Genomic DNA, 13,302 nt, shown 5'->3' on the forward strand with positions numbered 1-13,302 from the left:
GATCAACATTTGAATTCAATTGTATATATACATATAATTTTTTTTATTGAAATTGTTTTTTACCTTTCTAAATTGATTTTTAATTGGAACTGATATTATAGTCTCAATTTTACATTTATTGCCTATCTAATTAATAACTTAAAGTCTCTCAATACTTGTAAAATTTTTCTATTGTTTTTTTCATAAAAATATAAAATCCCTAAAACTTAACTATTCCTTTACTAACAACATATTTCAAAATAATATAATGTATTGATAAGAAAAAACAATGTCCCCTCCATTATAAATCTTTATAGCTCTTTGGTATGCTCCTAAGTCAACATGCCTTTTCTTAATTAATTACGTGTTCCTTTAATATTATATAATGTTTTTCTTTGAAACAATTTTACCTACCTTTAATGGCTAGCTTGATTTTATGATATTAAATATTTTTCTTTTAGACATTTTTACCTATCTTTAATAGCTAGTGTGATTTTATGGGCAACTTGTGTAGGATTCACATAAGGCCTTGAAATATCAAGTTGTCAAATAATGCAAGGTAAAGACTTATAAGCATTTGTAAATGTACTAGTGATTTAAGAATAAAGATAACAAAAGTCAATTGACACCATTTGTTGTGTAAATTTTTGTTATAAATGATTTTAATACAAAATAGAATTTCATTTGTTTAACTGAATACTTAATGAGTCTTAACTTTGTGAATTCAACTATAAAAATTTCCCTACTTAAATAATTTAACAATTTTATTTGTTTTAATATTCTAAAATAGAAACCTAAATTCAAAAGTTGAAGAAAATCTAAACTATTATAATGTCGCTTTATAAAATAAAACTTTATTGAACTTAGGCTTTTGTGATCTATATCAAGTTTTTTGAGGAGAGTTTTCAGCGAAAATCACATCAAAATTCATTTGTCGACGCATTTCGAACGCAAGTGTGGTGCATAGTGAGAACAAGATCCACACTTACTAGTTCGAAACGTGTCCACCAATAAATTTTGATATGATTTACCAAAAACTCTCTTTAAAAATAAAACTTTACCAATCATTATTTTTAATAATTAAAAAATGCATAATTTTCTTTATACTTCACATATCAATTACATTTTACATTTAAAATAAAAAATACTACGTAACAATGCCACATATTAGACTTGTTACTCAACAAGTGAAATACTACGTAACAATGCCACATATTAGACTTGTTACTCAACAAGTGAATGAGGACAATCATATGAAGCACATGCACAAACGGTTTTTTTTAAGCACATGGCAAATCGGCGAGAGTCATGACAACAATTCGGCCGTGCTTTGGCAGGACCAGGGTGATTGAGCATAACCAAACTAAAAATTTGTCAAGAGAAACATTTGACCAGAAACCTAGAAGTCCATTTTTCAAGTTTTACAAGGCCACCAAGATTTGTAACATTTGACCAGGAACGAGAAGTCCATTTTTCAAGTTTATAAGGCCACCCAGATTTGTACTTCTTGACCAGGAACGAGAAGTCCATTTTTCAAGTTTATAAGGCCACCCAGATTTGTACTTCATCAGACCGTTGACCATTGCAAATGGCTACCAAATTCGCATTGCAGGCTGCTAGCATCTCTAAGTTCAAAAGCCAGCAATCAGGGCCGCTTTTATCAGCTAAAGGAGTCAATACCCTTAAATTCGGTACATTTACCCAGCTGGGAATTGGTAATGGAAATTCGGCAATTCGAATTGTCTGTGCCTTCAATCCGAACAGGTATGCTATTTTCATGTAAATTTATAATTTTGATTCTTCAATTTGTTTTATCCCCGAAGACTTTAGCTTCACATGGCCTCAGGTTAAGCCTTTTAGGGTTCCTAACAGGGCCAGTCATCCAGAGATAGTTGCAGACGTTCTCAATATTGTATGGGCCTGAAACTAATGTTTCAGCAAAAAACAGTTATCGAGCTCATTAAGTTTATATTATTTAAGGGTGAATTCTCCAGACACGGTCAATTTATCTGAAATTATGTATTAATATCAATCTTATGTTGGTTTAGGGTGGTTTGCTACAGTAGTTATATCGTATTTATTTAGTATTAGTCTGGTTTATTCCTCTGTTACTGAATTTTACATTGTCTTCAGGCTGCTTTTGAACTATCAGCTAAAATAATTATGAAAAGGTTGATCTGCATTGGCTTCTTTAAGGGTATCCTACTAAGCACAAGTTGAGCTAAATTGGATTAAATGTCGTTAATGTTTCTTCAAATACCGTAAGACCCACTTTAAGAATTTTGTTTTATGCATTATAATTTTCAGCTGATCCTAGAAATTTTAGTTAAATGTGTCGAGAGAAGGCAGGCTCATTACAGTCCGGGTAGGGGAGATGCCCATTACTGCATGTCTTTCTGTAGTGCTTTGTGAGTAGTAAGTACACATTAAATGTCTCCAAATTTCCAAAAAGAACAGGTCATTATTGATTCACTTTTCATAGCTAAAATTTGAGTCTATACTATGATCTATACAATATATGGGCTAGTATAGAGTCTAAAGTAGGGCTTGTTATCCACCAAAAGTGGGTCATCCATAGGAGAATTTTTTTCTCTTCGTTTGACAGCAAGCCATCAAACAGTCCTATGATGGTTTTCAGATAGCATTATGCCAGGGTTCTGCACCTATTGCTCTGGTCATTGCTCTCACCCATGTTGCAGTATTCACGAAAGAAGATGGGTCAGCTATCTACAGGTATTCTAACCATTTTAACAATCATGTGCTTTCATTTAACGTCATGGGTTTATTGATATGAATCATGGGGCAAACTAGATAATTGACCTGTTAATTTTAGATAACAATGGTATGTTCTATGCTTAAGACAATTTACTTCAATGTTCCTTTAGCAGCCCAATGACAAATTCCAATTATATCCAGTAGCAATCACATTAACTTATAAACATTGACAGTAAATGTAGATAGAACATAAAATCATATGCAGAAGACAACCCAAGACAAGAGGACACAAGATGTGGTGGATGCCAGGGACAAACCCCAATGTGGGGAAACCCTTTGATCAAATCTTCATATTATTCTTCAATAGTTCAGCAGAGAAAGAGAAAATATCATAAGTATAAGCCCCAAACAGATATGCTAAATGCACAGTCAAATCAGCCCTAACCAGAAAGTCATGGTGGTCAAAGCTGCCCCAAAATATCCTCCAAACAGCAGTTCAATTCGGCCTTACAGGAGAGTCAAAGTCAGCCCAAATTCTTCGGTCAAAACCCAGTGAAAGGAGAAAGAAATCTGCTGTAATTTTCTGCAGTCAAAACAGAAGTCAACGCTGGTCAAACTGTCCCCAAACACCTCAATTTTTGAGCCAATAAATGTGGCCCCCTAAAATCGAACTTCAGGCACAAAAAGCAAGGTCAACATTGGTCAAATCACCCAAAGTCAACGCTGGTCAACGCCCTGAAACCGGCGACCTATTTCACCTAGAAAAACTCGGCCTCTTGCCACACGCGCAAAGTAGAGAGAGAGAGAGAGAACTGCCATGTGTGAAGAAAGAGAGGTGCCTCCAATGTTGTATGACCCAACCAAGAGAGAGAAGAAGATGTGATGAGGTGATGTCCAAATGAGGAAAAGGTCTCTCCTAGTTATACACTTCATTGAGGGTTAAGAGACACATATATTGGGCTTTATGAACCTACATTTCACTGTGGCTGACCTTGAAAATTTGTCCATAAGAGAAATAAATTCATAATTCCATTTTTGCTTGTCAGAATGAGATGATCTTTATATCAAAATTGTACCTCTCCGAAAGATGAATCAATGCAATAATCATCTCCATCATATGAACTGTCTTAAGGTGGAAGTTGGCCCTAGTTACCAATTTTAACACTCCCTCTCAACTAGGGAGAATTCCACATGCCAATCCATCATCATGCCAACCTGTCATCTTGAACAATCCCGATCATCATTGCCCTGAAATGCTCTGCTCTGCTGAACCATGAAGTAATAATAAAGAAGAAGTGATCGAGAGTGTATCATACCACTCTTCACTGACTAAACTCAATCCTTCATCCCATATCAAGTTGTTGAACACCATGCATCCTAGTCATAGGGAGTACGAAAGTACACGATGCATCCATCGGTAGTGCTATGGTCCCTAACCAACTTTTCCCAACTCATTGGCCAGATGAGATGTACTTCCGATGAGTCTCGGACTCTATGGGTAGGATGTGTGTCAGGGCAACAACAGGAGAAGGTGAACCACTCATCTTGCTTATATGCCATAGGAGAAGGTGAACCATTCATCCTATGTATATGTCAATCATAGGGAAGGTGAACCACTCACCCTACACACATGTCAACCATAATGGGGTATCACGAGGGAAGGTGAACCACTCACCCTATATCCAGCGCACCATTAGGGGAAGGTGAACCACTCACCATATGATCACTCGTAGTTAGCTCCAAGAAGTACCCCAAGCCCCTAGGAGCTCCTAGAGCTCTATGTTCAACTCATACGAGACCCTCATAAAAAGGTTGTTCCACAACTCTAAGTCTCTCTTAGAAGGTTAAGAATTTGACCTTTTCCGAGAGGTTTCATGATAGTATCTGCAACCTGCTCATCTGTCCTGATGTGTTGGAGCCTAATTGCTCCCCGTTGTACCATATCTCGGATAAAGTGGTACTTGATATCAATGTGCTTGGAGCAGTCGTGGAACACAGGATTCTCTGATAAACGAATCCCACTGTGGTTTTCATATAAGATCACGGTCGTATCTAGTGTTGATTTGGGGTAGCATCAGATGTGCTCTAGCCATGAAAATTGGTGGAGAGGCTAAAGCACATGAGATTTCCAAGACCCAGAAATGGTTTGGACAAATTGTACCCAGTTTGGGAGATATTAAAATAATTAATAATTTTAATGGAGTTCCTAAGTCTAAACTTAGGAAAAATAAAATATTAATTTGTATTAATATAAAACCAGGTTAGAAGGTTCCAAAAGTCATGGATCAAGCCAAATATAATCTTAGCCATTGATTAGAGATTTAATCTCGATCATTAATGGACCAACGAGAAAAGTATAAGAGGAGGCTTGAGGGTCAGTTGGAGAACATACCAGAGTGATCAGTCATTCATTTTGCTAGAGCGGGGTTGCTAAGCAAAGTTGAATCAGTGATCAGCAGCGAGGGGCAGTGAGTACGAGGCAGAGAGGCAGAGACGATACTGTGAGACTAACACAGAAGTAGAGAGAGCGAGAGTAGCAGCTAGTCCAGGCTACGCAATGTCCAGCAGAGGTAGCACAGAGCCAGAGAGACTGCGTCATCCACGCAGAGGGCAAAGGGAGTGACACAGAGGCTCCCAGAGGTTGCGCAGTGCCTTAGAAGGCTGACGTAGAGGGTCCTGGGGCTGACACAGTGGCCAGAAGGGCCAACGTTGAGCTTCAATTGTGCTGGAGAGGGTTTCGTGGGACAGGTTTTCTGAATACCTGTTTTCGGATATAGAGGTATTGTTGCCATATATTTTTCTCTGTTGGGTGAGCCGGTTTAGGCACCCAATTGTACTCAGATAAACTACATAATAATGTAACCCAGTTGGTCTAAAAATAACGGTGTCACTTGTGTGCTTGTTTTCTTTCGGTTGATGATCTGTAGAGGTTGATACTGTACTTGTGTTTATTTTCAGTATTTAATGGTAAATAACTTGTTAAGTAATTAAACAAGTAGGAGAAATAAACCAGATAGTACAAGAAGAATTTCTAATAGGTTAGACTTTGAAATTCCAACATCTAGCACGTGCTCAAGTAGCTCGCTAAAGAGCTTCCTCAACTACATTGCTTCACAACAGACCATACTCGCAGCAATGTATTCAGCCTCGACGTTGCTTAGTGCAACCGATTTCTGCTTCGTGCTCATCCAATATATAGATAAGCAACACCCAGACGTTCTCTTATGATCCACCACACTGCCAACTCAGTCATCATCTGTATATCCATGTAATCTCAAATCCTTGGCAGTGTATCTCAGTCCATAGTGGATTGTGCCCTGGAGATATCTCAAGAGATTCTTGGAAGCAACCCAATGAATGTGATGAGGCTCGACCATATATTGAATCAACGTGTTCACAACGAAGCATATATTAGGACGGGAGTTGACCAAGAACATCAGTTCCCTCACAAGTTGACAATACTCGGTAGGGTTCGCCAATTCGGGCCCAACAACACTTCCACATAACTTCTTAAATTTGAGTTCCATCGGAGTAGCCACAGACTTGCAGTCCACCATCCCACATCTCTCAAGTAGCTTCAAAATAGATTTTCCTTGAGAAAGGAAAATCTCACCTGGCTTTTGCCATACCTCCAACCCTAGGAAATAATGCGTCAGACCTCGGTCTTTCATCTCGAACTCGGAAGCCAACTCCCTCTTGCATTGATGAATGAGAGGTTCATCACCTGTCAGAAAGAGATCATCCACATAAAGGACCAGAATGAGAGGTCTTTCCTTTTCAACCTTGAAGTAAAGGTTCGGGTCAACGTCACTTCTCGTAAATCCCAGCTTCATAAGATAGCTATCGACTATGTCACAGGTTCGAGTTCGAATTCGAGTTCGACAACGATTAAGTTCGATTCGAATTCAAATTTTCCGATCAGGTTCGAATGAGGTTCGACTATACATATTTTTCAATATATATATATATATTTATATATATATATATATCTATATATGACCTCGGTCTAATGGAGCAAGAATAACCTTGTATAATGGATGTTGCAAAGATTGAAGGATTAGACATTCTCGGCATATCTATTTTAGCATACAAATCTACCTAGACATATCACAATTGCACAGCTAGTGATCTCGACATACCTGTGAGGATCTCAGCTGAATGGAGTAGCAAAGATCTAGGACAAAGGCACAGTGTTAATGGATCTCGCATAGCAGTCTTGGCATCAAGGCCTTGGTGATACTCCTGTAGAAGTCTAGACTCTAGACAAAGAACGACAGTGATAGAACCTCTCTCTCGACCTAATAAGATTTATGTTAGACGTTGTCTCAATCACACACACACACACACACATATATACTACAATTGTGGCACAATAACAAAGCCGCAGAAATGATCATTCTCGGAGGATACAATCCCTGCATAACAAAGAGCCACAGTAACCATTACAGTCTCGGAATAAATGAGACAGTAAGGACCTCAGTATAGTGAGGAATAGTATCTCATCTCGGTGGATCTATTTCTTAACAGTCAAACTGTCAATGTATATATATATGTAATGGAAAGATCTTTGGATCCCTCACTATCTTTACATTATCTCATTGTCTCGGTGTAAGAAAGATCACAATGATCTTGTAGTCATGGAATACACTCTCGCATGATCACAGTCAACATGATGGTCTAGAGTACAGTGATGAAGGTAGGATAAAACAACTATCATGGCTGTCATAATGAAGTTCTCAGTGCATCATTAAAAAAATCGAACCTTAAAAAATTCGTTAAAATTCGCCTTCAGGTTCGTTGAGGTCCGTTCAGGTTCGTTGAGGTTCGTTTAGGTTCGAGTTTGTTCAAGTTCGACTTGAGGTTCGAATTTCAAGTTCGGCGAACCTGAACGAATTTCAATTTTTTTTTAGAGGTTCGCCGAATTTCGAACCTGAACCTTCAGGTTCGCCGAACCCTGTGACATAGGCTATCGATCCTCTCATACCAAGCCTTAGGGGCTTGCTTCAACCCATATAGGGCTTTGTTTAACCCATATAGGGCTTTCTTCAACCTGCATACATCTGTCTCATGATCTTGAAATTCGAACCTCTCGGGTTGTTCCACATATACTTCCTCCTTAAGCGAACCATGCAAGAAGGGAGTATTGATGTCCGTTTGATGAAGGTTCCATCCTTGCGAAGTAGCAAGGGCTATGATAGATCAGATGGTGATATATTAGGAAACATGTGCAAATATCTCATCACAGTCTACTCCTTCCTTTTGAGAGAAGCCTCGAGCTACAAATCTGGCCTTGAATTTCTCATCACTCCCATCAACTCCATGTTTGATCTTGTAGAGCCATTTCAAAGTGACCACAGACTTATCCTTGGGTCTAGGAACCACATCCCAGACATCATTCTTCATGATTGACTCATACTCTTCGTTCATCGCATCCTTCCAAACCTATTGCTTCACGACTTCTTCGAATGTACCAGGCTCAAATTGTATAATGGTACTCAAGGCAACTAAGTACCCTTGGTACCTATTCGGCTTCTTGCTCTCATAGAATGTCCCTCAATGCGATGTGTTTCTCGGCATCTTCAGGAGTATCTTTAAGCCACAAAGGCGTCTTTCTTATATTAGAGGGCTCATTAGGAGGTGGATCAATGGGATCCATCGAACGTTCAACATCGAGCATCGGTTCATCGGACGAAGATTCATCTTGCTTTTTTGCATCAACATCATCATTGGCCTTCCTAGGAATAGGAAGATCTTGAATCTTTCTAAGTGCAGAATATTCATCGAAGGTGGCATCATGATTTAATTCAACTTCCCTTTGACCAGGCACATAGATTCTATATGCCTTCAAAGTTTCATTGTAGCCCACGAATGTTCCTTTCTTCTCAGATGCATCTAGTTTGTTTATTTTCTCTTTCAGCACATGAAAATATACGGAACAACCAAAATTTCTAAAATGAGAAACATTAGGTTTCTTACCGGTGATACTTCTTCGGGTATTTTGTAGCCCAAAGCTTGAAGTGGGCATTGGTTTTGGACATACACAACAATGTTGGCAGCTTCTCCCGAGTCCCCATAAGAACTTCAGAAGACCTTGATCATGAAGCATAGCTCGGGTGGCTTCTATGATAGTATGATTCTTCCTTTTGGCAACACCATTTTGTTCAGGAGTATAAGCGGTTGTAGTCTCCCTCTTAATGCCAACTTCTCTACAATAGTCTTTGAATTCATTAGACTCATATTCGGTCCCATTATCGGTCCTCAAAATTTTGATCTTCTTCCCTGTTTGATTCTCGACCAAGGCTTTGAAGGAGAGCAACCACTTGAATACTTCATTCTTCTTCTTTAAGAAATAGATCCATGCCTTGCGAGAGAAGTCATCCACAAAAATAGCTTAATACAAATACCCACCCAAAGATGTCACAGACAACATACCTGATAGATCAGAAAGTCTAATTGAAGAATATCAGTGGTTAGAGTCTCACTTGAGGGGAGTGGTCCCCTTATATGTTTTCTAGCTTCACATCCCTGAAAAACACCTTCATGATTTAAGTTGAATTTGGCCATCCCTGTGACCATCTTCCTTACATCGGGTAAGGCTTTGAAATGAAGGTGAGCAAATCTTTGGTGCCATAATTCAGATTGAAGAGAGGTTTCACAAATCATTGCTCCCAACGAACTTCCTCCAACCTGATAGAGACTTTCAACCCTAAATCCTAGAGTGAATGCATCTCTTGGATTCCTTTGCCAAAGACAAACCTTCCCATCAATGAATAACACCTTAAAACATTTGTCTTCCATCACAGAAATAGAAACCAAGTTCTTTTTCAAGTCAGTTACATATAGCACTTCTTGTAGGTGAAGGGTTTGACCTTGATTTAAGTGGAGAGTAACGGTCCCAATTCTTTTCATGGGATAAGTGGCATTATCCTCAAGTATAATCTCCATACTTGTCTCCTTTTCAACCAAGTTTGAGAGAGCTTATTTTTACCTAGTGAAGTGCCTTGAGGCACCACTATCAATCAACCAATGGTCCAATGTATCCGGAGGAGAGGCGCTCGAGAGGACATAAATAAGATAAAATTCATTTTTCTTTACAACATTAGCTTCATCATACCTAGAGTTTCTCGACTTCTTGGGAGGACGACCACCTCCATTTCGAGTAGCAGGAGCATTACTCTTTCCTTTGTTATTGAACCTGTTGTTCCTTCAATTTCCATTGCCCTTGAAGTTGTTGTTGTCATCATCTCTTGGAGTATCCTTCTTGTGAGGATACTCTCTAGCGAAGTGGTCAAACTTGTTACAATTGAAGCACCTACCTTTTCTTCCTTCTTTGAATCTCGACTTGAACCCTTTTCCTTGATTCTTTGGACCAACATTGTTCCTTCTTCTAGAATGAGCAGAGCAGGCAGTAGGATTGTTTCCATTTGAGGGCTTGTCTCTTTCCATCATCCTTATTTCTTCTTGAGTGCATCTGGCCAATAGTTCCTCAAATCCTGGAATCCTGTCATTATTGAAAATGTTAGTGTTGAACACATTCCAATCTCTTGTAAGGCCTCCAAGTGCAATAAGAGTGAGCTCCTTGTCACCAATGACTTCTCCAATAGATATGTGATCATTCTTGATCTCGATGATCCTCATGAAGTAGGATTGGATGGATTCTCTTTTATCCATCTGGATGTCCTTCAGCTTGTTCTTGAGAAAGAGAATTTATTTGCATTGTTCACTTTGAACATCCCAATCAGTCTTTCATACTTCTCCTTAGATGTTTCCAAATTAGAAATATATGCAACCAAAGGCTTATGAATGGAATCAACAATAATATTCTTAGCTTTTACCTCATCTTTCTTGTACTTGCTTTGAGCAACAGTGGATGCATTTGAAGGAGGCTCGGTTATTCTTCCTTTGACATAGTTCATGGCATGATTCTCTTCCAAATTCAAATCCAAAGTCATCTTCCATGCATGATAGTCAGACTTATCCTTAAGCTTGTCCTCGGATTTGAAGAAAGTTGTAGTCGTCATTGGGACTAGTTCCAAGTCCTTGTCCAACAGTTTTCTTTAGTTAATGTTTTTGTTTCACTCTTGCTTGGGTTTTGTCTTCACTTGAGCTCTGAAACCATGTTAATTTTAGATAGCAATGGTATGTTCTATGCTTAAGACAATTTACTTCAATGTTCCGTTAGCAGCCCAATGACAAATTCCAATTATATCCAATAGCAATCGCATTAACCTATAAACATTGACAGTAAATGCAGATAGAACATAAAATTATATGCAGAAAACAACCCAAGACAAGAGGACACAAGATGTGGCGGATGCCAGGGACAAACCCCAATCAAAACTTCTTATTATTCTTTAATAGTTCAGCAGAGAGAGAGAGAGAACAAATCAGCAATCAAATCAGCCCTAACCAGAAAGTCAACGGTGGTCAAAGCTGCCCCAAAACATCCTCCAAACAATAGTTCAATTCGGCCTTACAGGAGAGTCAAAGTCAGCCCAATTTCTTTGGTCAAAACCCAATCAAAGGAGAAAGAAAGTTTGCTGTAATTTTCTGCAGTCAAAACAAATGTCAATCTGAAGTCAACGCTGGTCAAACTATCTCCAAACACCTCAATTTCTGAGCCAATAAATGTGGCCTCCTAAAATCGAACTTCAGGCACAAAAATTGAGGTCAACGCTGCTCAAATCACCCAAAGTCAACGCTGGTCAACGCCTTGAAACCTGCGATCTGTTTCTTCCAGAAAAATACGGTTCCTACCAGGGCCAGTCATCCAAAGATAGTCACAGACATTCTCAATATTGTATGTGCCTGAACTAATATTTCATCAAAATTTTTTATCGAGCTCATTAAGTTTATATTATTTAAGGGTGAATTCTCTTGCCACGGTCAATTTATCTGAATTTATGTATTAATATCAATTTTATGTTGGTTTAGGGTGGTTTGCTACAGTGGTTATATCGTATTTATTTAGTATTAGTCTTTGTTCCTCTGTTACTGAATTTTACATTGTCTTCAGGCTGCTTTTGAACTATCAGTTAAAATAATTATGGAAAGGTTGATCTGCATTGGCTTCTTTAAGGGTATCCTACTAAGCACAAGTTGAGCTAAATTGGATTAAATGTCGTTAATGTTTCTTCAAATACCGTAAGACCCACTTTAAGAATTTTGTTTCATGCATTATAATTTTCAGCTGATCCTAGAAATTTTAGTTAAATGTGTCAAGAGGAGGCAGGCTCATTACAACCCGGGTAGAGGAGATGCCCAAACTGCATGTATTTCTGTAGCACTTTGCGAGTAGTAAGTACACATTAAATGTCTCCAAATTTCCAAGAAGAACGGGTCATTATTGATTCACTTTTCATAGCTAAAATTTGAGTCTATACTATGATCTATACAATATATCAGCTAGTCTAGAGTCTAAAGTAGGACTTGTTATTCACCAAAAGTGGGTAATTCATAGGAGAAAATTTTTCTCTTCATTTGACAAGCAGCCATCCAACAGTCCTATGATGGTTTTCAGATAGCATTATGCTAGGGTTTTGCACCTATTGCTCTGGTCATTGCTCTCACCCATGTTGCAGTCTTCATGAAAGAAGATAGGTCAGCTATCAACAGGTACTCCAACCATTTTAGCAATCTTGTGCTTTCATTTAATGTTATGGGTATATTGATTTGAATCATGGTGCAAACTAGATAATTGACTGCTTATGATCGTATCATTGTTTCGACACTTCACTTGGGAAATTAGCCTTTGACTCTAGTCCATTGGGACCTCCTCCTTCGAGGCCTTATAGTTTAGGAAGGGCACCACTGGGGATGCTCTAATTGATATAACATGTCTTTGTTAATCCACACTGACCACTTTCCATCCTTCCTGATTGTTCATCTCCATTCTTTGGGTTGATAGTCATTGGTTGTTGGGATTGACACCTTATATCCACATCCTTGAGTTAGGGCCCAAAAACTTGGCCTTGAAGGTTAATGTAGCTGAAAGAACAATAATAGCATATAAAGTCACAATAGAAATAAATTGTAAAATACAAAAGATGGCTGAGACTTATTTAATATGTGGGCAAATGTCATGTCCCTTCCCAAATACATTTGTAACAAGTTTATCTCTACACAATTTTGCACATTTTTGCCAAGGAAAAGGACCCAACAGTTTTGACTTAGGGACTTAGGAGAAATTTCGGCCAAATTAGATTGCTAGTGGAAGGTGGGGGCCACCCACGTGGGAATTCGAACTAGGCCATTCGAATGGCTTGGAGGGAATTTGAATAGCTGATTGGAGGGGCCCACATGAGGCAAAGGAAGGCCCACAAAGTCATAAGGAGAAGGAGGCTCTCACTTGGTCATTCATTCATCCTTGTGCATCGAATTTACTTGACTGTTTGCTCGAGCTGCTTAGCTGAGTCAACTGGCTGTTCAACCACGAATCTCTCAAGCGGGAGATTCAACCTTACCTTCGGGGGACTTCGAGTGCCACCCTAGGAAGGCAGTTCCACAACATTTTCAGGAGTTCTGGGGAGTATCTACAGCACAGTCACTCAACTATCTTCAGGGAGTGTGTATTTCTGGGCCAACAGTGAGAACACGCAGAGGGAGATA

The 13,302-nt window shown here is 38.8% G+C and overlaps 1 protein-coding gene across 1 annotated transcript in view; it reads left to right on the top strand.

Moving 5' to 3' along the window:
- Positions 1-1,242: 1,242 nt before the first annotated feature.
- LOC149221185 (ACT domain-containing protein ACR12-like) overlaps positions 1,243-13,302 on the top strand; it is a 247,714-nt gene continuing 235,654 nt past the window's right edge. The window contains exon 1 of the mRNA XM_089385022.1: positions 1,243-1,743. Within this exon, the coding sequence (XP_089241148.1) occupies positions 1,568-1,743 (176 nt within the window). The 5' untranslated portion in view covers positions 1,243-1,567. The remainder of the gene's footprint in view (positions 1,744-13,302) is intronic.

The sequence above is a fragment of the Pinus tabuliformis genome, chromosome Q (assembly GCF_031772625.1).
Source record: "Pinus tabuliformis cultivar Carrire ecotype Pingquan chromosome Q, CPIR1, whole genome shotgun sequence".
Lineage (NCBI taxonomy): Eukaryota > Viridiplantae > Streptophyta > Pinopsida > Pinales > Pinaceae > Pinus > Pinus tabuliformis.